Genomic DNA, 25,699 nt, shown 5'->3' on the forward strand with positions numbered 1-25,699 from the left:
TGCATGAAATCTAGAATTTTCACAAATTGTCTTGTCTTTCTTTGCTCTGCCTTTAATTCTGTATAAGTCCCCCCGCCTTACCTGAAATCTTGGACACCCCCTGGTCCCCTTTATGCTAGAAAATTTGTTTAATTTAAATAGAAACTAGAGAATGCCCAATCTTATACAGAAATCAATGGAGTGTGCTCAGTCTTAGGCTAGTCAGTGCCCCTGCATTTGTTCTGAATTTTAGAATCTGCTTCTGGTATCATGATTTTTATACTTGTGGAATAATCTGGAATTGTGGTGGTTTCTTTAAGCTTGTTTTATTCTCAGTATTATTGAAGGACTATTTCAAGATTTGATTCAAAAATATGATATGATTTTATGGCTTAGGGCCCTAGTTGGTTATTCAGTCCTCACCCTACTGCAATCATCTGTTTACATTATTCAACATGTGAATTAATTGTTCTGTTGTTTACAGTAATTGTTAAATTCCAGAAAACCCATACAGTATTTTACAATGTCTCAAAATAAAGATCCTATTAGTGCTTACCTCATATGAAAGATATTTGTTCAAAAAACCAAAATCAATAGTGACAACAATGTCCCTCAAATAAAAAATAAATGAAAGTGCAATTTATATAGTAACTGTATTGTAGAGAACAATGTCCCAATTATTTATAATTTACCATTCAAACATCTTTTGTATAATTTCTCATTGATTTAGTTTTAAAAAAGGGTTAATTGTGAAAATGTAAACAATCAGTAAAGAATTCAGGTATAAAGCTGTTATAGTTAGGAATGAAAAGGAAAACTATTTCTTTAAAATGATGTAAACTTTTGTAAGTTCATACATGTACATGTTAAGAAATTAAATAAATTCTGTTCCTAAATAACTCATGTCCAGTTCTAAATTGAAAAAATATAAAATCATCATGAAGCAGACTGGAGATTCCCTCAATTTAATATAATATAATATAATACTGTGAAACCTTTCATAACCAAACCTCTTTTGAACAGTAGATTTTGTTTGAATTAGACAAGTGTTCAGTTTACCCAGGTTTACACAACATTTAAACTGATACAAAGGGGCTTCAAAATATGTCTGGTTTAAGGAGATAGACCTAAGGTAAGGGACACAACTCTTACAAAACATTGGAATGTTGTATTCAGGCTATTTATATCAAATTCATGTAAGTATCAAAGTAACTTGGATTGATTTCGTTCTGTTTCAAATGAAAGCTTGAAAGGCTTTGGTGAAATTGAATATGATACAAACATATCAATGATTTCAGGAGTTATGTCCCTTCAGGATGGGGGACATGTTTCAAATAATATTGGAATTTAACAATTTAACAAGGACGCTTACCCTACCTGGTCCGTGCTCCCAGTTTTTAGTGGAGTCCGAGTTGCTCATTTGCTTTTGTTACTTTGTATGTATGATTTTAGTTACTTTATGTTCTTTGTTGTGTATGTTTGTTTTCCAGGTCGGGTCTTTGTCCCTGGATTACATTCTTTTGATTACCACTATAACCTTTGTTCCCCTTGATTACTCTTTCACTGTATTGTGTTTCATGAAATTCATTGAAACCATACTTAAAAGTCCTTTCAAGGGAGAGCAAAATGATAGTCAAATTAAACAGGGGGTCTTTATATACAGATTATTTTTTATATAGAATGCACTACATAGGGATACTTTAATCACAGTCTTAAAGACAGGTTACTGTCAAATACATTGGTGCCTAAGACAGATTGTGAAGTGAAAGTGAAATTAAAATTTAGCAGGATCACTTTTTGTCATTTGACTTTGATCAGTTGCTAGAATTAGAACATGGGTAGTGTAGTATTCCATATGTATCCCTCTTCAACAAAATGGCTAAGGCATACATATGTACATAGTTATATCCTTTTATATAGACTGATTCTACTTTTCTGTATTATTGTATAAGTATGGAATTGACTATACACATTTAGTGACAATTTCATCAGTATCCCATTTTTTTTGTTCTGCCTGATACTATCCATCTCAGGCTATTGCTGTATAATGAAAAATGTGGTACTAAGTGGCCAAGGTTAGGCCATGTCTTATTGATTGTGATGTTGCCCATAAACAGAATAACTCAAGTTTTTGGTTTTTTTTTTTAATGCTACAACATCATGTCTCCCCATAACACCATGATATTCTGTCTTGACTGTTAAACTGCCATTACTCTGAAGTTGAATTTACACATTGAAATTACATTTCACTGATGAAGGAGTTCGAATGTGTTATGTATTAACAGTAGGTCATTTTGTCCTTTCAGGAGTTAGAGACACAGCGTCTACAGAACAGACAAGCCGTCCATGATCGTATGGTGGCTGTGGCTCGAGCCAAGGAAGCCATTAAACAAGATATGCAGGTCGATATGGAGAAATTAAAGTCCAAAATGAAGGAGGTACCTATATTGATACATAAAAAATTAAAAAGTTTTGGGGGACTGAAGTGATAAGGATTGATTTTTGCCTGAAAAGTGTTCTTTGGTGCTATGCTCATGTTGCTTTCATAAACATATTTTTTTTGTGGAAAGAAGTTAGTTGTGTTTCTGAAACCATGTTTATCGGTAATTTCTGGCTACAATAAAATCAAATGCTTTGGAATTTGGGATATGAACTATAGATAGTCTTTGCTTTCTAACTTGTACTGAAAAAAGAAATGCCTAATGTGCTTATGTAGACAAGCTAATTGCATGCTTTTATGAAGGAATGGGAAAATGGGGACAAATTTTGATGAGGGTGGGGGCATGTCGGATTGTTTCTCGCTATTAATAGTTTTCATTGCAGGATTTCCAGCAAGAAGTGGACAAACTTCAAGACACAATTAGAATGCAAGAGGAAGAAATTAAACAATTACGTGCTGAGCGAGCTGAGGTGCTAAAAATAGCAAAAGACAATCAAGCTTCAGAAAGAGTAGAAAGAACTATTGTGAACGAAATAAATGAAGAATGTCGAAAAAATTCACATATGTTGGGAATTAGTCCTCGGAAAGTCAACATGACAGAGTAAGTTAAATTCACATGTTTAGAATGATAAGTCCTTGGTATTTAAAGTCAACTTGGCTGGGTTAGTTACATGAGATGTGTTTAATATATTAAACAAAAATGTCCAATCAAGTCATAGGCTAAAGAATTGTTATATTTTGTGGAAAACTAGGAGTTTTTTTTTAAGTATGTGTGCAAGTGTTGTGACTGAACAATTTTTTAAGTGATATGTATGATACAAGTTTTCTGCAAGCAACGATTTATTCCCTAATCTTTTCAGACCCTGAAAAATATCTGTTATGATGATCAGTGTTCTTCTGCTGTATAATCTCTACATAAATACTAAAAAATAAATCATACATTAAAGTTGTTTGTTAATCACAGTGTACATCTGCAAACTACAGTTTACAGTTACTTTTTTTTTTCATTTTCAGATTTCGAGAAAATGGTTTTACTTCAACTGGCCGATTACGTACTCCTACTACAGCAGCATTGGTAAGATATGGACCACTTACACAAAAATTATTATTATTCAAATACTCAGATTTCTTTATTCTTTCAGCACATCATTTTTATATGCCCCATTTTTTACAGATGTATTCTGCTGTCCATCCATCTGTCCACTTGTCATCCAATCCCTCAAAACACTTCCATGGATTTTTATTTTTCTATTCATATGTTTGTTGTCGTGGGAAAAGGCTTTGTGTTTTCAAGAATGAGAAGAGTTTTTTTCATTTGCTTTTGCACAGCTGTTCATTTACAATTAACATGTATAATGATGGTTTAGAAAAGGAAATATAATGAATGACACATTCAAGAAAATTGTCATTCTTTTCAGTGAATACTCTGATTACCTTACCCATTTTCATAAATAAGTTACATGTAATATCTTTCAGTATATCATTTATCTACATTATGAATAGTAATAGTCTACAAAATTATCCCTATGAAATGAAACATTAATTTATTTTATCATTCAAATTATTGAATTATTAGATTCCCAATCCCATCTTTCACAGATGAGTGTATCCCCATTGTTTTAGAACATCATTTATAAATATTGTGAATAATAATGGTCAAGAGATTTATCCCTTGGGAGCAAAAGCTTTTAAAGTTAGTTCAAATATTCAATTTTGATTTTCTTAGAAATGGTTTTTATTATGTATAACTTATAAAACTCAATTTAAACCTAAAAGAAAGTTTGTTTATGTTGAAATATTTTGATAAAAACTATTTTCAGTTATATGTATTGTTGATGATATAACTGATGTAGTATTTGATCTGTGACAGTTTTCTTCAAAGTCATATTTACTGTAATTTGCTTTTGAATTCAAGAATATATAATGACAAGGAATCCTCTATTTTTAAGACGGCTTACACAACAAATATGATAAAAACTAAGTTTCTATTAAGTTCGTATTCCATTTTCACTTATCAAAATAGACATCTATTAAAAACTTCTAATCTACATCCCAGTAAGAACCAAAGTTGAAATGCTGTTTAAGGACATATTTCCCCATATTTAGCTATTGTTAGTAGTATAGTGCATTTCCATTCTGTAGATGGTTAGCGGAAGTAGATTTGTGGATAGGATTCCCGAGGTTGGTTTAGCATATATTCCCCCTTACTATACAATAGCAATTCCGTTGATTTGTCTTTCTCCAGAAATTTACATTTTCTATCTTTTATTCAAAGCAACTAAATCTCTGTGTGCTTCTTATAATATAGATATAGAATTTAACACATTCAATAAATTTTGTGTTGAATTATTGACATTTTTTGTTGCAAACTGTAAATCATGAGTTTTTTTCCTTTTTACTGTTCTTTTTTTTTTTTTCATTTCATTTTCTTTACATTATGACTGGAACCTTTATTATGTATTATGCTTTTGTCGATAATATGTTTTTTTGCGAAAAAATTGAAGTGTCTGAATTAAAATTGTAGATTGTTATACAACATCTCTATGTAAAACATATTTTTTTTGGAATCTTTCAATTATCAAGTTTCAATTTTTTTTTTTTTTTGTATTGTTAGAACAGGAGTACATATACATGTATATGGCTCTTTTTTAGTAAACTTATTTAAAAAAATTAAAGTGTAACTTTCTATCATGGATTATTCTTTAGATGAATATTAACTGCATGCTCATATGTACCATAACTTATCTGTCAATGCTAGTTTTAACAGACACATCCTATTGTAGGTATTTAGAAACTGTATTTTAACAGGACCAAGTATTTAACACAATTACCATGATATGTTACCATAGCAGAATATTTTTTGCATCTTATTTCAACTGAACAATTCAGAAATTCAACTTTCATCCTCTTGAACAATCTTCTGCCATTATAACACATACAAATAAAATAAGTCTTATTTTAATGTCAAACAGGAGTGTCATGAATTTTAGCAACCAATTATGCCATATAGTTTCCTAATTGGTCTGTTGTGCATGGTGTGAAAAGGAAATGTTAGGTTTACAGGAGAGAGATTTGTACTAATTAATAATCAGACATAATATTTATCCATGATATTCAATACAGGAGAGAGATTTATACTAATAATCAGACATAATTTTTATGCATGATATTCAATACAGGAGAGAGATTTATACTAATAATCAGACATAATTTTTATGCATGATATTCAATACATGTATTAAATGTGGTTGTTACATGGTTTCAAGTTTCATCCTTCAAATTTGTGTAAATGTCTTTTATGTCCATGATAATGTATCAATATTGTAGAATATTGTGACATTTTAATTTTGCTGGATGAAATAATATGCATATATATATATGACTGTCTAACTCCATTGTTACAGATAGCATATTTTTAGCTAGCAGTCATGAAAATGCTTCCTTTTTGGGTGGTGGGGCATTTTCAGATTAGATGTATTTCACATCATTGAAAACTAAATAATACATTACATCTTAGATAGTTTGAATATATTTGAATTTTGATGTGCATTTTATTCGAAGGGAGACAATTCAGGGAGTTATTTCCCTTTGAATAGACTAATTGCTTAAATTCATACACAGTTACAATATCTCCAAGTATTTTCATGACAAGACTTTTCTATCATATCCATTTAAGTAATGGTAGTTAATATATAAGCATGATTGCAGTGCATGTTTTGTTTAACTTTAGGCTAACTTACGAGCGTGCAATCAAGAACTCCGTAACCATGTCAGTGAACTCAAACAGGAAGTGGAACAACAAAAGAATCAAATGATTCAATCACAGCGGGAAAAGGTACTAACCCTTCATCTATCTAACATGTGTGCTGTTTTTGTTTTTGTTTTTTTCTTTTCCTGAAGTCTTATTTTCACATATGAAAATTTAAGAAGTAACAGAAATGGAGTCTTCGAAGGAGATTATATTGGTTTTCTTTTCTCTTTTTCAAGCTCTAGTTTGTATGTTTGCTACATATCCAAAGCTTTTCATAAACATCACAGCCAATAATAAATGGTAGCTGGTTTAGTTCACTATCATAAGATATAAATACGTACATCAGCATTATTCAGCAAATAATTATATTTCTTTTCTTTTTTGTTGATGAATTATCTCCCTTTTGTAGGCTGACATTGTGCAAAGTGTAAAAAATCAACTTGAAAGAGAGAAGAGTTTTGAACTGGATAAATTAAAAGAAAAATTTGTCAAGGTATGACATTAGCTTTTTCATATTTAAATATCAGATGGAACAAATTAGAAACCAATTTTTTTTTATTTCAACATTAGAAACTACTTTAAACATGAACAGCAGCAGCATTAAAATTTCAAAGGTCAAATGTCAAGGGACATTAGATAAAACTTGAAAATGATACAGAAACAACAAACAATATTTTGACATTATCTGTGAAAATAACCTACAGAAAGGTACAATTAAATTACTCCAACTATGCCGTAATTGCTCAGGCATAGTGACAGAGTAAGGAACATCAGCCTCCCTTAATTGAAATATTTTCTGAGCTACTAGCATCATATATCAAGAGCAGAATACTAGAAAAATCATAAATAATAGAACAGATCAGCAATGAACATACAGTGTAATCTATGATTTTATAACTATAAATTTTGCCATGTTACAAAGAGTGATTGTCAGATAATATCCTCAATTAAATTATACTCAGTTTTTGCTTGCAAGACATGGCCATGTAGAATGATGATATTTTACTTAAGTAATGTTTGTAAATTCAATGATACTCATTTTTACCTCATCCTTATTTTAATAAATCTTAGATATATTACAGACCAGAGCACAATTTCATAATGGAGCAACTATTTAAGTTCTATGGGATGGATTTTGGAGATTAAATATTTTAATGCATATATGCTGTCCCCACATTTTTTGTACAAAAAGAATTTTGTAAAAAGAACCCAAGTGCCCATCCTAATGTTTCTGCTTTGAGATTGGCTTTGCTTTTTTCAAATTCAGTCCTCCCCCTTTACAATTAAATAGTTGCTCCCTAACAATCTTACAGAATCCTATGTACAATGTATTATGCTTGTATTCTAGGGCAATCCTCCCAATGGTTATAAAACTGGTTACCACAATGATGTCAGAATGTAAGCTTCCCTCCCTTTTGCTCTCAGTTGCTAGTATGCAGTAACCTCCCTTTCTCCTTAAGTAAACCCTAGCTTACTGCCAGTTGTATATTTGTTTATCTGTATATTCTAAGAAGCAATTACTCAAATAACACAAAGTATAGATACTTTATCAGTTTTTTCTTCTCGTACATGTATGTCAAAAAAATTTCATCTTGATAACATACATCTGTTTTAATTTTTTTAAATTATGTTTCACAGAATAAAGTACATTTGTATTATAATTCCACCTGACTGAAAAGTAGAATATTGATAGTCATATTTTGAAATTTCAATGCCAGTTTTTTCAAGTTTTTTTTAAATGAAGTTTTGGTAGTTAGATTGCTTCTAAGAATTGAATAACCCTTCTTCAATATATACTTGAACTCCTTGCTCCAAGTTGTATACTGTGAAAGTTCTTTAATTCGTGGATACGAGTTTCCATGGATTACAGAAGAAACACACATTTGTTAATTCTTGAATTTGTAGTTATGAGGTTTTCCGTATACACATCAATGGGATTCGCCTTTTCGTTGGGAACCACATATTCTGGTCTGGCTTACCCACAAAAACCATGAAAATTTGTACCCCACAAACATTAGTACATTCACAGTATTATAACTGTTTTCTGTGGCCAGTCTTCCTAACCCAATTTTTTTTCCAAATTCAGTGTACTAACATTATTTACTATACCTAATCTTTCTTTTACTAATAAAATATACTTTGTCTTCAAATTCTATTGGGTGCAAACCTGATGAATTTTACCTTTCTCTATATAATCAATGTATATCCATGCTTACAAATATGTATTCTCTGTGTATCTAAATTTTCTTCCTATCAAGGGAAATAACTGTAACTGTTTAATTGTGTGTTATTTCCCTTGGTTTCAAATACAGGATCATGCAGATGAAATAAATGGTATAAACAAGAAATACATAGAGAGAGATAAGAAGTACATGAAACTTATTCAGGAAAAGAATGAAGAACTTCAGAAACTTAAGGAAAATTTTGAAGTCTGGAGTAAGGAGACAGACTCATGGCTTCTGTCTAATAGCCATTTTAATTCAAAGTGAGAAAGAAACTTCCATGGCTATCAGTAGAATAGATTTGGCATTAGTTTCTGCTTTTGCACCCCAGTTTCTGTATATAGCAAACACATTTTTAGTGGTAGATGTATCTACACTTAAGCTGAAGTTGGTGTTCTTATTTTTATGGCACCCATTTTTAATATGCACTGAATTTGAGAATTAAAGCCATAGTCTATTTTCAGTTCAGAATATTTTCCCACCTTCTTTCATATTGCTTATTGACAACTTTTACTGGTGTAACAACTTAGTATATTGATTAGGCTACAGTTAAGTCTCTAAACCAAAGCCTATAAAAACTGAAGACCAGACGTCCTTAGAATCAGTTCTGTAATTTTGTTGTAACCCATATTTCTATGCATTTGAACCTATGTAAATCCAATATCTGCTTAAGGATGTAGACCTAGGGTAAGGGGCACAACTCTTACAAATTATTGGAAGTTTGTATTCAGCATTTTACATCAATCACATGTAAGCATCAAAGTAAATGATTGATTTCATTCTGTTTCAAATGAAAGCTTGGAAGACTTCAGTGAAATTGAATGTGATACAAACATATCACTGATATCATGAATTATGTCCCTTACCCTAGGTCTACCACCTTAAACCATTCAAATAGTCCATCAGTCTTTGAGGGGTTCAGTTTAGACAGGTTACAATGTGTAACAAAGTTCAAGATCAATGAAAATTTATACTCTATATTTTAAAGGTTCATTTTTAAAGATTCTGTAAACTTTATGATAATATTTTTTAAATGAAAAGTGCATTTATTTTAGTAGTGGGCAAATATTGTGATCCATGCAGTTTGTTTTTAATTAATTTTGATCCAAATTGGCAAGTTACTGTATATTTCAAACTGAAAAGTAGCTGTTAATTTGCTGTGGATTTTAAACTAAATTGTTTACTAAATAATAGATATCAATTAATAATAGCAACATTTTATCTAAAATATGTGATGTAAATTTTCATTTGTAGACCTTACACTAAGGGTCCTCCATATGAATATGGCCCTCAGGCTACGTCTCAGGAACAAGAACTAGAAAGATTGGAAAGAGAAATCAAACGACTGACAAATGTATGTATCAATCCATCTATTGTTGTGTTATAATAGTTAGGCAAGAGATAGTACTCTGCACTGTTATATTTCACAGTAAATGATGTCTCTCAATTTCTATGTGGTAAGGCCATGTAAAAGTATATTTAGATTCCGGTCCACACCCAGAATAGACTTGGACTAGACTATTGTGGTTTTTTTTTCAATTGTGAATAAATCATTACCTTTCACCACTTCACCTGATTCGTTTTTCATTCATGGATGATTTTAAACATACACTTTACACTAAAATTTTGAAAAAAGGTTCACATGGTCCTGTAAAAGCATTTAGAATATCCTCTTCTGACAAATTTGGAAAGGAAAAATATGTGGCCAAAATTTCAATCAATTACAAAAACACAATTTAAGTTTATATTTAAAGCACACAAAACAGTGAATGTGGCTATACATAAATGTATTGATTGAATTTTCAAGACAGAAAAATCTTATACCGGGGTACATGTCATTTTAGATGAGTTGCATCTAAAATTGGTCTATACTCTTTTTCACTTTCTGTAAATTCAGTAGTTATTGTGTGCATTTGTTATTGTGATTTTGTCATTTAAGGATGGTTGCTGTTCTTTTAAGAATAACAAGGATTGTGAAATCTTTTAAAGTTCTTTCAAGCTAAAACAATATATTTAGTAGAAAAAATTATGGGTCAGTTTGCTTGTTAATTAGATATAAGCATTTGAAATTTTGGAGGGAAAAGGATTTCTCTTGATTTTTCATAGGTTTTGTCTTAGTAGGTTTTATCCATTTAAAACCTAAAAGAAATAACGAAGATTTCATAAAAACTTCCAAAATAACCTTTTAAGGTGTGTTTAATGAAATTATGAAAAGAAAAGTGGGGGTCACTGGGCAAAAATTATCAATGCTATGAAATGGATAAAACCTGAGGAGTCCGGAATCTGACGAAAATGGCTGAACATGAGCAGTGAACACCATTAACATTTTATCAATAATAAAAACATCCCAATAATTTCTGAATTTACTGTACTCAGATTAATATGGACATTTTGTCATGGCTGTCTATTCGGTAGTTAACTTTATAAACTATAAAGTATCTGGCTTTAATCTTTAATGAATGCTTTGCTTCATTTATACATCTTTGAAGGAATTCATTTTTGCATATACCCTACACAGGCTAAAATTATTTCATGTGAAATTCTTTTTAATCTTACATTATATGAGCTCCTAGTTTAACATGAAATTCGCAGTTTAAATGTGAGAAGCCTCTAGTCATATGAATTTCATGTGAATTTCTTCACAATTTTTTTTTCCCTTTATTCAGGAGAAAAATTATGAAAATATTTTTCCTGTGTAGCCGCTAGTCAGACTTCTTTATGTCAGTGTTTAGTTAGTAACTGTCTCGCTAACAGACATCCACTATGTGGTAATATGTGTATTATCTGTCACATACAGGCATAGTTTTCATACTCTTATGAAATTTCTGATAGAAAAGAAAAAATGTTGCTAAAATAATGTCAAATTCCTAATACTTCGTATGATTTTAGGCTCTGCCTATGAAGGACAGAGCTATTTGTACTGAAATAATCACTTTGATCATGTACCACCATGTTCTCAGCCAATAGGAATTTGTTAGCCTGCTTTAAAAGTTTAAACAATTACTTCCAAATTATGTGCGTCATTTCTGACAAAATATTGAACCATTCATATTTTTTTTATATATTCTTTTAAGGATGGATATTGCAGAATACAGGGGGTTCTTAACACAGATTTATCTGTACCAATTGTCTTAATTAACATTTACATTCAGTTTTATATAAGAATGAGAAATTTCCTATTAAAACTATGCTCGTATGTACATGTATGTTTTAATTTGTCTCTGTGTGCATAACCAGTGCATGTCTCTTTTCTCTTCTGCCTTAGAATCGACAACAACGATACCAAAATTCTTTTGTCGAGGACGACATCAGCACAGCTAAAACAATCAATAATTTAAGGAACAAAGTCGCTGAACTGGAACAAGAAAACTGCAATCTGTCTAAATATTCTTATTCCGTCCCTGATTTGTCCGACCCTGTAATCTATAGAAGGGTAAGTGTCTCGGATTTGTCTTATTTGGCTTCTATTTTCTCAGAAAATCTGGTGGAGAGGAAATTTTGATGCTAAAAATCTTGTTGCTATGCTGTGCTGAAAACTGCAATATAACCTCTCATTAGAAAAGGTTACATACTTTGAAGTGAAATGTATGAAAAAAATGAGTTGGCAAAAATTGTTTGTCAAAATTAGATGGAAAAAATGTTTTTTTTTAAATCTTAAAAATATACCAAGGTATTTATTTATCTTAGAGTTAATGACTAAATACCAAGAATGTTTTATTTAATTACAATGAAACTTTGTAGACTAACTCAAGTATGAGACTGGTAAGATTTTGCACAAAATATTGCCTTTAGAACAGAATCACTTAGGGAAATATTTGAATTTGCATGGAAAGAGACAATTTTTATCTATAATATTTTTATTTTGGTACACTTGCTAGCATGTGGTTGGCTGGATTTCTTAATAAATTGGTATTACACAAAATAATTTCAAAAAATAGGAATCTCAATGCAACAGCTATTAATTACATCTTAACTTGCTTCTACTAATAATAAGAAAATCTCACTCATTCTTACGCACTTATTAATGTTGTGGTTTTTTTTGTGTTAACCATATAAACTGGAATGTTTTTTGTGTCAGTAAAATTTAGCAGTTTTCTAACATATAAGATTTTCCTCAATTTTGTACAGATCCACTTCAGAATCAGGAATGTCCTAAAGTAACAGTAATACATAGAGAAAATGCAATAAAAAAGTTTTACAAAATTATATCTGCCTGATTCTTACATAGACTTATACCTAATATGGATTATAGATTGACAGAACACGTAGGTATTGGTGGAAGAAAGAGGTTTTAGTATTTGCCATAGACAATATTCTTTATTATTATTTTAACTTTCATACCTGCCACAAGATATAAAGATGTCATGTGATAAGCACTGAAAAGTTGTGTCTGTCCATCTGTTTGTCCTCTGACAATTTCCAGATGATTACTTTTGATGATATGAAAGGATCTTTTTTAAACTTGTATAGGTTTTGCGTACCATAAAATACTGATCAAGTTCAAATTTCAGTTTGATTGTATCATTTACACAAAAGTTATGGCCATCTTAAGTTTTTTTTTACCCCTCAAATCTTTTTGCAACATGGCAAGGTATCCTTCAATGCCCAATTAGATACAGAATTTTTTGTTCTATTCTTCAATTTGCAATTTTCAGAGTTATCTTTACTTTACAGTGCATTCAAAATAATCTTAACTCTTATAGAGAACATCAGGGTAACTGTTTTTGTGCTTATCTTGATCCAAAACTGCAATCAAATGTTTTTTTTTCTATCATGAACCCTGCCTGGTTCTTAAAAATAGTTATGCCTGTATTTATGGACTTGTGACCTTCACTTTATTTAGATAATAGCTGGGACTGTTCTTAGAATTTCATGATGGCCATAGTCTAATAGAGAAGGCCATAAAATCCACACTAAAAAATTAACAATACTGGACACAAAAATGTGCATTTTTAATTATATGTTCCAGACAATGAGGTCAGCTTCTCCAACACCTCAGCAAGAACGCATCGTTAATGTTTTAGAACAACGAGCAAAACTTGGCGATTTCGAATCAGATACCATGTTAGATCAGCAACAACGAAACCGTAACATGATGTCACAGAAAATGAAAGAAATGACTACATTACAAAACTCATTAACTTCTCAAACTAAAGTAAGTGGTGAAGATTTAGTCTGGTGGAGATTAAGTCTGGTATAGATTAAGTCTGGTGAAGGTTTTATCTGATGAAGATTTAGTCTGATGGAGGTTTAGTCTGGTGAAGATTTAGTCTGGTGGGGATATAGTCTGGTTGGGATTAAGTCTGGTGAAGATTTAGTCTGGTGGAGGTTTTGTCTGATGGAGGTTTAGTCTGGTGAAGATTTAGTCTGGTGGGGATATAGTCTGGTTGGGATTAAGTCTGGTGAAGATTTAGTCTGGTGGAGGTTTTGTCTGATGGAGGTTTAGTCTGGTGAAGATTTAATCTGATCTAGGTTTTGTGTGATGGAGGTTTAGTCTGGTGAAGATTTAGTCTGGTGGGGGTTAAGTCTGGTGGAGGTTTTGTCTGATGGAGGTTTAGTCTGGTGAAGATTTAGTCTGGTGAAGGTTTTGTCTGGTGGAGGTTTTGTCTGATGGAGGTTTAGTCTGGTGAAGATTTAGTCTGGTGGAGGATTTGTCTGATAGAGGTTTAGTCTGGTGAAGATTTAGTCTTGTTAAGATTAAGTCTTTTGAAGATTTGGTCTGGTGAAGATTTAGTCTGGTGGAGATTAAGTCTTGTGGAGATTTAGTCTGGTGAAGATTTAGTCTGGTGGGGATTAAGTCTTGTGGAGATTTAGTCTGGTTGAGATTTGATCTTGTGGAGATTTAGTCTGGTGGAGATTTAGTTTTGACCAAACTATTAGACAATTCGTGCAGAGAAATAGTTTCTCTCTTTGTTACTTGAGAATTCATTACAGGACTTAAGAAAGAACTTTTTATGGGTAACAAGTTAGGCAGTGTGTGTTTTTTATTTATTTTTTTTTATTTACCAATGCCATTTACAAGTCTTTATTTCCGATATGATGTAGGTACCAGTGTTAAAAAATATTATCCTAAATCTTCAAATTATATCCTACAACCAAATGTTTACTGTAAATCAAGCTATAAATATTGATACTAGTTCACAAATATAATTACCTGTGTCAGTACATGGATGATCATAAAATCAAGGGGGATAACCTAGGTCATATTGATATCCTAAAACTCGGAACACAAAAGTCAAAGGTAAAAGCATAAAAAAACAAATAAAAGTTAACCTATCAACTGTTCCATTCAGTCACTGCTTTATACATGCACTGACTGAATGATAGGTCTTATTTGAATTAGATTGATAGAAAACACATACAGAGTCATTACCAAAAAAATCACATAGAAGTAAAAAAACACCCAAGATCCTGTAAAAAACCTGGGAGTATGTGACAGGTGTACCAGTTGGGTAGGATCTTGTATTGTTATTCTTACTGTGGTTAAATTATTGTTCATAGGATGGTAATTTTCATGATTTTCATGGTTTGATGAATCCAAAAATTCAAACTCCCAATGAAATTTTACATTCCTATTAAAAACTTAAAGGTTATACCTAAACCCATGAAGTCAAAACTCCACAAAATAAAATTATGAAAACTATGAAAATCAATATCTACAAATGAAAGTATATTGACATTTCTTTCTGAACTTGACCATTCCTCTATACTTTTCTTTCCAGGATTTAATACATTTAGGGCAAACATACTCCAAATGAAATGTAAAATTCCTGTTGATAACTTATAGGATGTGTCGAAATCCATGAATTCAAAACTCAGCAAACTTATAAAATTAGGAAAAAAACATGAAAATCGACACCCGCAAATAAAAGCATCTTCACAGTTTTTTATCTGTGCATGACCAGACATCTATTCTGTTCTTTTCAGGATTTAATACATTTAGGACAAGCATACTCCAAATTAAACAACAGTTTTAGATATGGGAAGACGTGAAACAGATTGAAAGCATTAGCTTACTGGTAATACCTGCAGCTTTAAATATGGTGCAAGAACAAGTTATAGTCAATATTATGTAAACATTATCCTCATGGAAAAAACAGAAAATATAAATGTTGATATTATATGTATAGGTAGTTGTTTGTTACAGGATATTGTTAGATATGTTTTGTTATTGCTAAATATTTTAATTTGATTTGTAACAAGCATTCTAATTGGTTGGTTTTCTTAGGGCAACTCAGGTTATAATTGTATAATCTGGTATGGCACTGTAATGTCGTAAGAGTGGATTGGTCCCCAGTCTGAGTCAGTGATTCAAAAAATGAATAATCTATAACAAAAAATAATATCTTGATTAAGAGTCAATTCTTCACTTTGATTGGAATTCATTAGAAATTATTTCATAAATAATATTTCTTATTTTGTAAACATGAAGTATGCATAACAGTGTTTTAGTAAGTGGTTTGAACTATGTACATGAATATTGATAGTTTTTAAAAGTAGGATGGACAAATGATGTACAATTTATTGCAATGTATGTTATTGCAAATATATAGCAAAATGATTGACACAGTCAAAACAGTTACAGATGTGATATGTTAAATTGTTTCTAGGGACAGGATAATTCAATGGTATCAATTTTATTTTTTACATGTGGAAGGCTTAACTTCAATGTATATTTTAAAATTTACTGCAAGCTGTCCATGAATGGCTTGAAGATAGATTAAACTAACCTTACGGACTTAAGTGTAAGCATTCATTTTCCAAAAGCATTTCTGTATAAAAATATTGGAAGGAGTCACTGCCAATTTGTATAACATCAGAATTATTATGTGTAAGTTTTAAAACAGAAAGTCGTTGATAGGATTTTTGAAGAATAAGGTGCTTTAAATGACTTAATTATTTCTGACAATAAAACCTGATTAGTTCTAACTCAGTGATATGTGGCAAATAAATATGGTGATGAAATTTTCTGTCCTAAAATATTTTTATATTTTTATCAAAAAGTTGTGTCCAAGAGCTATTTTTTATTAATTTTTTTAATTGCCTAAATGAATTTGCTTTTATATCTTGTACTGTGATAAATCTTTATATCTTACTTTGAAATGAAATATTTTATGATGAGTTGAAATTTTGTAATTTGTTGTTAGGTTTGACTTTAGTTTTCACTTGATATATTTTTAGATAGAATTTCACTTTTATTTTTGCTGGAAAACAGATCTGAATATGTATTATACTGAGTGTTGGTAGAGGTAGTATGGCTAAACAAAAAACATGTGTGTTTCTCTAGGGCAAAGCAAAAACACTTTTTTTTTCATTGTCAACAGTTCAGTCATTTTTTTACACTTTATTTTGTTATTTATGTTTTATTTATGGCTTTAAACTGCATCCAGTGTGACATACATGTTACCTAGAATACTATCCATACTGATGGATAAGTATGTCTATCTGACCGGGATGTTTGGTGAAAAATATGTTTGACATTTTCATTCCAGCGGGGTTGTTGTCTCTTTAACATATACATCATACCTGTTATCATTATATTCTTCTAAATAAAAAAAAACTATTTTCCAAAATAAGTTAATTTAAAAATTTTGCAGTTTTTGGAAAATCAAAAAAATAATATCAAAGATAAAAAGTCTTACTGTACAGATGTAGGGGCATTAGACCTAAAAATATCAACTTTGTTGTAATAACATAAAAATTATTCATTAAATAGAAAAATATAAGGAAAAAGTATGTTTTGTTACAGAAGTTTATTTTTATGATGTCAAGATATGTCATTTAATGATGTCAAGATATGTCATTTAACAAAACCTACTGAGAATTGTATTTTTTTGTGCTTTCTTCAGACATATTCACACCCAAGATGCAACTTTATATTTGGACATATGATATACTATGTAATAATGAATATATATTCACCAGGTATGAAGTTGTTTCTTAGGTGTGGACACCATTTCCTTTCCAAAAATATGACCAGAAAGTGAACAAAAAGTACAAAATTGACAGAATATCTGAATTTGGGGAAACCCCAGGCAATTCTTTTGCCCATTTAATGCAAGCATTGTCAGATGTCTTTATGTTTTCTTATTTGTGATGAATTCAAGTCTGCAAATTCACAATTACAAGTAAATCTTTCAACACTTTATGATTTATTTTCAGTTGAATTTTAGGCCAATGAGAGCCTTTATTGCTCCTTCTCCTTGCGTTGAATTATATACTTTAAAATGGTGCTTGTGAACAAGTCCCTTCATCTTTAAAAGTTCTTATTGGTAGCATAAATAGTGTAAAACACACATATTTTTTGGGCTTTTATAATTTAGTGCTACATATTTTGTTAATTTTAGGAGATCCAAGAATTTCTGTGATAATTAGTATGTTTTGTTTGATTTTCATTACCTTTAAGATGGTGATATAAGTTTTTTTATTTTTAGTGGTTTGTAATTTTTCATCATATTTATTATGTATAAAATTATCTATCATTAAATAAAAAGATGATCCGTCCATTTAGACCATTATCAAATCAAATGATCATTGCCATGTGATCATTTTATATCATGTGATTATTTTATGTCATGTGATAAATTAATTGCAATGTCATGCCGTCCATACTCACACTTAGTATTTTTTTTTATATATAAATATTTTTTTTAAACAATTTTTTATCATGACAATGTATATTTTACCCCTTTGTAAAAATTGTTGGCTTACATTGAATGTTAATATATAAGGCAAACTTTCCTTGTGTATACAGTAATTTTAACTAATTTAATGGCATCACCTTAATTTTTTTCACAAGCTATATTGTAGTTCCCCCATTTTTGTTACCAATAATACATATTTTGAATATGTCATATATTATATAAATTAGGTGTTCAAATATTTAGCTGCCAAACATTCATTTTTTTAGAATAGAATTACATTGTACTGGTAATGAAAATCCTTATTTACAGTTTTTATTTTTATTCCTTAGAAATTAATATAATTTTTGTTCAGTAAGTTACTTTTAAAGTCGCAGACAAAAGTCTCATTTATCATAACTTCCATTCAATTTTTTTTTCTTTTTCCTTCTTTTGGTTTTTGTTAACATTCTCAGGGAAACTTGTAGCAAATGTTTGCAGTGTGATAAAATAGCACTTACTTGATAATGTATAGCAGAGATACCTGTTTGTTAAAAAAAAGTATGAAGAAGTTCAGTTGGAATAATATATAGTCATTTTCATAATTCATATAAAAATGGTCCATCAAAGTTTTTTAAATTCTATTACACATGCATTTCTAATTTTGTAGTAGATAGAATTTTTGGAATTTGAAACATGCCATGTTGCTCTTGGTTCATACAGTGATCAGCTATGGACTTAATATTGTATCTTGTCTATCCTGGTGTTCTTTCATTCAGAAAAAAATAAGGCTGCATATTTTTTCTTTTTCCTTTTTTTTTTGGGCAGAATGTAATGAAATGTATATTCAATGTTATTATGGTGTGATGAGATGGCCCCCACCTTTAGAACTACAACTTCCTGTCTCACAAAGTTAAGCAAGGCTTATATTGTATGGAGGTATATGTATATTTATTGCAGATAATTTATAAACTAAATTATATATATGAAGTAGTGGCTGATCCAGGAAGGTCCCAGGGGTGGGCCCCATCCTTTTTGTTAGAAAATTTTGTAAATAAGCGAATGATAGCCTTCAACTCCCTTCATATGCACACTTCTGGGTCCACCCATTTGTAGATTTAATACTTATTGGAATAAAGCATATCATTAACATTCCAACTTCCATAACTAAGGCATATTTCATGTCATTTTGTCTACTGTTACATCAGTCTTCCTTGCGATTCATATTCCAACCAAGGGATTTTAGTGTCATTGAGTACCCTTTTGGGTCTGCCATGGAATGAAGTCAACAAGAATCATTTATATTTATACTTCAGTTGTGTATATTTTGAAAAGCTGTAAGATTGCTAATAACTTAATTTTCTACAGAGACAAGACATTGTTGTAATTACATGTAGCATATCACTGTGATAATTGGTGTTTTTATATGTATAATAAACAATATATTTATACAAATAAATTAATATATAATATGGTACATGTATCTATTATTTATGATGTAGGCCTATTTTGTATACTGAAGTGCATTTGTCCATCTATACTAGCTATCTATGGGTTGATGCATGTGTCAAATAAGAACTCAAAGACCTGCTTTTTATGGAAGAAAGTTCTATCCAATTTCTGGTTTGCCCTCCAAAAGCCCTAGGCCTTGAACCACAAAACTCAAATCACAAGTCTTGGGATTTTAACAGGTCACAATCAGTTTAGAATTATGCTTGGACTTTGAAATATGCAAACAAAACTTGATAAAATCGTGATTTTCACAAATTATACACCAAAAAATGGACAATTATCAAATCTTTTTTTATTTTGTTTTGTTTTTGTGGTTTTTTAAATATTTAAATGGCATCCTTGGTGGATCCAGGGATGAATAGTAATTTTAAGTGCCAGGTTGATCGTACCTGAAATATAACATTAAAAAAACAGTAAAATAATTAATGGACAGGTAAGGAATGGTAACTTTAAATAAAAAGAACAAAAATAATACATTTTAAAAAATCGTGGTGTACTCAGATCAAATAACAGTACAACTTAACGATTTTTGTGTTCCGGATTTCAGTATTACATTGTTTGATTTAATATACTCGAAATCAAAGAGAAGTATACAGTCACTTTTGTATGGAGGGCTGTTCGTGACAATAAGTTTGTCGTGGGAATGATTAAAAGCAATAGACTGTGGACGGTTAATACCATCTTGTTTCGTCAGTAGTGTCTGGACAAACTCGCCATCTCTCGTCAAAACCTACAATAAAGATATTAGTGTAGTTTTACTTCTAATTAGATTCTTCTAATCTGAATACCATAGAAATATAAAAATTATAAATATTGTTTTCAAGGATTTATCTAGGAAATAAAAATTGCAATATATATGTACGATACACGACTCAAAGGTATATATGTACGGTACACTACCCAAAGGTATATATGCACGGTACACGACTCAAAGGTTTGCACGAAGGCAAATCAAAGGGAATCGAAAAGTTTGGTTGGTTATATATAGAACAAACTGCATGGAAACTATCGGAGCTACCTTACCCCTTTTCAGCTAGTCAGCGGGTCCTCTTTTCGGAATATCTGGATCAGCCAATGATGCGCTCCCTTAAAACCCCACCTGCATCCCGATTATTGTGATACATGATAGTTTCATAAAATGTATTGCAGTCAACTTAATAAAAGTCATTTTTCTTTCTAATATTCACTATCACTTTCGGTTGAAAAAAATACCGTTACATTTTTTTTTAATTGTGATTTTTTAAATAATTTAAGTGTCCTTAAAAAGTTTTTAAGCTGACAGAACAAGTTTGACAAAAAATCGAACATATATGTCTAATGTCGCTGTTTCTATATAAACCTATTTTCACCTTTCCATTCAATCTACTGTGATAAAATTCCATGTGTAGGGCGGTAAACTTTCCAAAATTTGCATCAAAAATAAAAGAACAAGTTTTTTCACAGAAATACACGGTAGAAAAACTGTAATCTCTCTTTCAGCTAGTCGCCTGCCTCGCCTTACAAATACAAATTTGGTTGCCACGCCTCTGAGTAATCAATATAATAATAATTATTTATTACACGTACCTTGACATCGTCAGTTCTCCAGTCTGCAAACAGAATGTGATCTCCAACGGTAGCAATACCACGTGGCATCTCACAAAGGTATTCCCACTTCTTTTTTCCATGATAAGACAGACACATTACGCACCCGGAAATTCCTATACCATCGGTGATATACACTTCGTTAAGCTCATCACTGAAGCAGCAATACCATGGGTTTTTAAACATATTCCCACAAAAATGTTCATCTTTCCAAAAATGGCGTTGATTCTGTCCGTCTTGATCAAAAATGATCACGTGCTTATCTTTGTCATCTCCCGAACAAACAACAAATTGGCTTTTCCTATAATGAAGACCGCGCAATGAGCTCGAAATTTGTAAAGTGCGGGGCGTGAAAATTTTCCATTCACAGTTATAAGACTTGTCGAGTTTAATTTTGTTTGGATGGACTTGGAAGAACTTTATACAACCAGATTCCGTGACAGCAATATCTGTTTGACCAACAAGTGTCAGACCAAACGGGCGGACATGACACACCTCAGTAACAAATTTACCATCACTTTCGAATAGCTTGATTTTATAGTTGCTGTTATCAGTGACTACTATCCGATCATCTTCCAGAAAAATGACACCAGTTATGAATGAAGGTTCATCATCCTTGTCTGTTCTCACATTTATTTTGCTTTTATATGACACACTTATCTTGTAGTCGACTTTAGACGGCTGAGTTTTGTATGACACTGTCTCTTCCGGTGTAGATTTCTTAGCAACTTCCAAGGCATTTAACGTGTGAGATTTTGTTGCGTTAAATAGTCTGTGTAAATTCCCACAGTTGCCACACAAGTTCTCGTCGCAAATACTACAATGTTTTAGTGCCCTTTCTTGCAACCCTCGTTCTTTGCATATTTTACAATAAACCGGTTTAACTTTTGGAACAACTATATCCATTATGCTAATGACCTGATGGTTCGTTGGGAATACATCGGCCAATTCCATCCGCGGTTTGTCATCTGGAATAGGTACAATTTTCCTGCACATCGGGCAAGTTATGAATAGTTTGTCGGTCAGTGACATAATATGCGCTTTTAAACAATCCCGACAAAAAGTATGAAGGCAAGGAAGTCCTTTCGGGTTGGTAAAGAAATCAGCACAAATTGGGCATATCAATTCTTTTTCTACCGATTCAAATGATGACATTATTTCGTTGTCGATAAAATATCATACAGTGCTGTAGTACAGAGTTTATACATTCACTATATCGAGCTATTTGAAACTAAATTTCATTTCTAATGTGTTAAGTGATCGTTTGTTTGGATCAGTTACTTGGAAGAGTAACTTGTTAAAAGGGCTGACAATAAACACGACATTGTCACATATATTAAACCCTGAACAACGCACAATGTTAGATATATATTGAGATAAAGAAATATTTGATATTTGTATGAATAGTAGTTGAATCTTTAATGTCATTGTTTGAAAATAATACAGGTAACTATCCTACAAATGCAAAATAAAAAGTCTATCGCCTAATTATTATTTTGTAAGTATAAAAATGGGGATAGATATGTTAAAAAATCCGGGTTGCAATTTCAAAAGTTAAGTTACCCCCCCCCTCCCATTTTTCACGTTGTCCTTCTAGAAGCTACCCTTCTCCCCTCACTTTGTCCAGCCTGGAATTACCCTAATTTTAAACATACATTGTATTTTATTTGTAACAAACAAAATGGATAAGACACAGAAATAAAGTAGTCATAGTTAAGTCTTCTCCTGAAATAATAATAATTACAATAAAGTATATGCATACAGATTCAATAGTGTTATTTATGTTTTTACAAAGTTAAGACGAGACAGTAAAAATATAACAGTAAGTGATGTGAACAATGATATATTCACCATTCCGAAGCGGATATACTGTCGAGGATTGAACCGTCGGTGGCATAAGATCTTGTAAACAATCTGGAGCCCTTTTATTATGTATTTTAATAGGGTTGGTAAGTCTCGTTCTAGTTTCAGTTTTCCTTCCGGAATTTTAGATGTAGAACTATTGAAATCCGAAGACCGGTCTGCATTTTATTTTTCACTTCCGGGAAATTAAAATGCTGTGTCACTATGCAAAATCTTCTATTTTATGCTTTTCTTAACATTTTTATCCAGTAGAACTAGATATTTGTCATTTTTTATCAGTATTTTTTCACAAAAATATATTTTGCTTTTAACATTGAACTCAATGCTATATTAAAGACGAATCTCAATGCATTTGAATGGGAGATGAGGACCCATTCTCATGAAATCACGTGACGAGACTTACATACCCTATATATTTTAAATTCTTTAAACTCGGTGACTAGATATTGGGTGTGGTTTTGCCAAATGACGTCACCATATTCAAGGATCTGATATAAGAAAAGTACATTTTTCTCAAAGTCTACCTGTCAATGACAAAACGCACCTTACGCAAAAATACTCTAATAAAGGTTTTCTCAACAATATATTCAATATGATCATGCCAAGAACCATTACTTTAAAAATAGATGTCCAAGTGTTTAAGAGAAGCAACCTGTTGACTGTTATGGCCATCCATAGAAATAGGCGGATATACTGGCTTGACGATTTTACAGGATATTGTGATTGTTTACAGGTTATTAATAAACTAACCACTGATTTGACCAGTAATGAATCTCTATTAAGTATGTCAACAGGGATTGCGGAATTGTCTGCTGTTATATTAATGCTCGTGAAATCCACATACAGTTTAATAAAGGCATTAATATCTTCTACGATATCATTAATAAATGACATGAACATCAAAGGTATGGAGCTCTGAAAACACTAGTTTCTACGGATGTCCAGTCAGGAGTTCCGTTACTACGAAACACCCTTTGTTCCCTCCCGGAATGATAATTTTTGAGCCGGTGTAGCAGATGCTCACAAGTACCGTAGCTTTTCAGTTTTAGGAGGGATTGAAAGAACATAATAAGTGTTTTCCAATCGATTTGTTATAGATAATGAATGAAGCATCGATGATGATGATTGGGGTTTTTTACAGTCTTGACTATCCTTACGGATCTCGCACGACGGCCTCTTACGGGATTCTGTTAGTAATATAAGTTAGAAGTAGAAGGTAGCGTAACCAAACCTCGCCATACCTGACCAAAGAACTCAGTATAAAGAATTGAAAATGTAATGTGCAATATAGTCACAGTACGGCCGTGATAGAAAGACACACACTTCAATGAAACTTACCTGTCATTTGTCATTTTTGTTTTAATAAAAGAATGCTATTCAGAGATAAGAAAAGGGGGGGGTATTATCAATAGGCAGACATAGTTCTGACCATATTGACATCAAAACTTGAAATGAATAACTCCGACATCCGCCATTTGGGGGATGAGATACATGTATATGCTTCTCGCTATCTCAGTATCCACAATTTTCACATTACATACACTGTCCCATCACCCGTATGTTAGCAGTTCACCCAATCTCTCTCTTTTTTTTTAAGTTTTGAGACAATCAACTGTTATTTAAATTCATCTGTGACAGTCTTTTTATTTCATTGGAAAAAGTTTTGTTTTGTTAAAATTTTATTTGATCCACATGTTGTGCATATGAAGGTGGCTAATTATTGCATGTACATGTACTTCACTGCCGTCTGCGAGTATGTCCAATCTAACAGTAATGGAGCGATGATATCTAAGACATCAACGTTTAGGGAAATGTATGAGGAACTCAGATGGACAAGACTTTCAGAAATTGCTGTTATCCATGGCTATTACATGTAGTTGAAATGCTTATAGGGAGATAGGCAGTGAGTAGTGTTCACGACTCCTAACGGCTATATACACAGAAATTTTTGTTTCATTGTCTATAAATGGGTTTGCCTTTGTTGTATAATGAGGGAACATGAAAGAAAATGAAAAGACCATTTTGCGTTTGAATTGCTTTGTCGTAATACTAGTACTGTATAATAACACAGTCAAGTCATGTAGTAAATACTAGTAGTTACACTTTGAAGGCTAAGCATTCACCCATCGACTGATAAAAAACGATCCTTTAGAGGTTTTTGTCGCGAAAATAAGTAATTATAATGCTTTTTTGACATACATGTAGGTTGGTATCAATATGACGAGTAGGAGAGACACAGATAGAAATTCTTTTTTATTTTAAAATTCACATGCAAATATAAGAATCTTTTTGAACTATCTAGATGGCCCTGAAAAGGGCCGTTTGAATATGTGGAAATTGACAGCTGAGGCACGTTGTCAAGGGATTCCATTCTTCGTCTCAGCTGGATATCTGGATATCCTGTGGCACGACAATACTTAAAGTTTGGCGCCGTTGGTATAAGAATTTGTTTCTTCGTAGATCGACAGGCATGGGGTTTGTTGACTTCACGGAGAACTCCTGTATCGTATGTCAGGCTTGACTTTAGTCTTGAAAAATTTCTATGAAACGGTCTCTCTTCTATGGTTTCTTGCTCAACTTGAAACTAAGACAAATAATAAAATTCGCCTTGACTGGTCGTCTGTCATGTTCATTCATCTGAAAAGAAAAAAAATCTCAACCCACTAAATGAATTCAGAAACGTTATAGAGAACAAAATGTTCAATTATAGGATCGAGCTTCCCTTTTA

General features: G+C 31.6%; 2 protein-coding genes across 27 annotated transcripts in view; one reads left to right on the forward strand and one right to left on the reverse strand.

Annotated features, from left to right (window-relative positions):
• The window catches only part of LOC148606939 (uncharacterized), a 126,996-nt gene extending 109,129 nt beyond the window's left edge, over positions 1 to 17,867 (forward strand). For 13 of the 26 annotated variants that reach the window (XM_088545156.1, XM_088545144.1, XM_088545145.1 and 10 more), the window contains 12 exons: positions 2,268 to 2,417; positions 2,791 to 3,020; positions 3,434 to 3,494; positions 4,562 to 4,600; positions 6,150 to 6,254; positions 6,580 to 6,663; positions 8,483 to 8,655; positions 9,647 to 9,746; positions 11,658 to 11,825; positions 12,134 to 12,154; positions 13,362 to 13,547; positions 15,320 to 17,867. In XM_088545156.1, the coding sequence (XP_088401282.1) occupies positions 2,268 to 2,417; positions 2,791 to 3,020; positions 3,434 to 3,494; positions 4,562 to 4,600; positions 6,150 to 6,254; positions 6,580 to 6,663; positions 8,483 to 8,655; positions 9,647 to 9,746; positions 11,658 to 11,825; positions 12,134 to 12,154; positions 13,362 to 13,547; positions 15,320 to 15,385 (1,383 nt within the window). In that variant the 3' untranslated portion in view covers positions 15,386 to 17,867. Of the gene's footprint in view, positions 1 to 2,267; positions 2,418 to 2,790; positions 3,021 to 3,433; positions 3,495 to 4,561; positions 4,601 to 6,149; positions 6,255 to 6,579; positions 6,664 to 7,518; positions 7,569 to 8,482; positions 8,656 to 9,646; positions 9,747 to 11,657; positions 11,826 to 12,133; positions 12,155 to 13,361; positions 13,548 to 15,114; positions 15,292 to 15,319 lie in introns of those variants that run through there. The other 13 variants (XM_088545151.1, XM_088545146.1, XM_088545147.1 and 10 more) reach the window with 13 other exon arrangements.
• Positions 17,868 to 19,575: 1,708 nt separating this feature from the next.
• On the reverse strand, positions 19,576 to 23,073 carry LOC148606941 (uncharacterized). Its single transcript, XM_088545170.1, has 2 exons — positions 21,091 to 23,073; positions 19,576 to 20,254 (listed from the first exon to the last, which is right to left on the reverse strand). The coding sequence occupies exons 1-2, from the start codon at positions 22,261 to 22,263 to the stop codon at positions 20,027 to 20,029; spliced, it is 1,401 nt and encodes a 466-aa protein (XP_088401296.1). The 5' UTR covers positions 22,264 to 23,073; the 3' UTR covers positions 19,576 to 20,026.
• Positions 23,074 to 25,699: the final 2,626 nt, after the last annotated feature.

Source organism: Perna viridis, chromosome 9 (assembly GCF_037379345.1).
Source record: "Perna viridis isolate PV_CMFRI_1.1 ecotype Kerala chromosome 9, ASM3737934v1, whole genome shotgun sequence".
NCBI lineage: Eukaryota > Metazoa > Mollusca > Bivalvia > Mytilida > Mytilidae > Perna > Perna viridis.

What these genes read in the sequence shown, in the direction of transcription:
- LOC148606941 (XM_088545170.1), bottom strand. Translation starts at nt 22,263, where the DNA reads ATGTCATCATTTGAATCGGTAGAAAAAGAATTGATATGCCCAATTTGT. An exon ending in GGAGAACTGACGATGTCAAG is followed by an intron (nt 20,255 to 21,090) that starts GTACGTGTAATA and finishes TCTTTATTGTAG; the next exon opens with GTTTTGACGAGAGATGGCGA.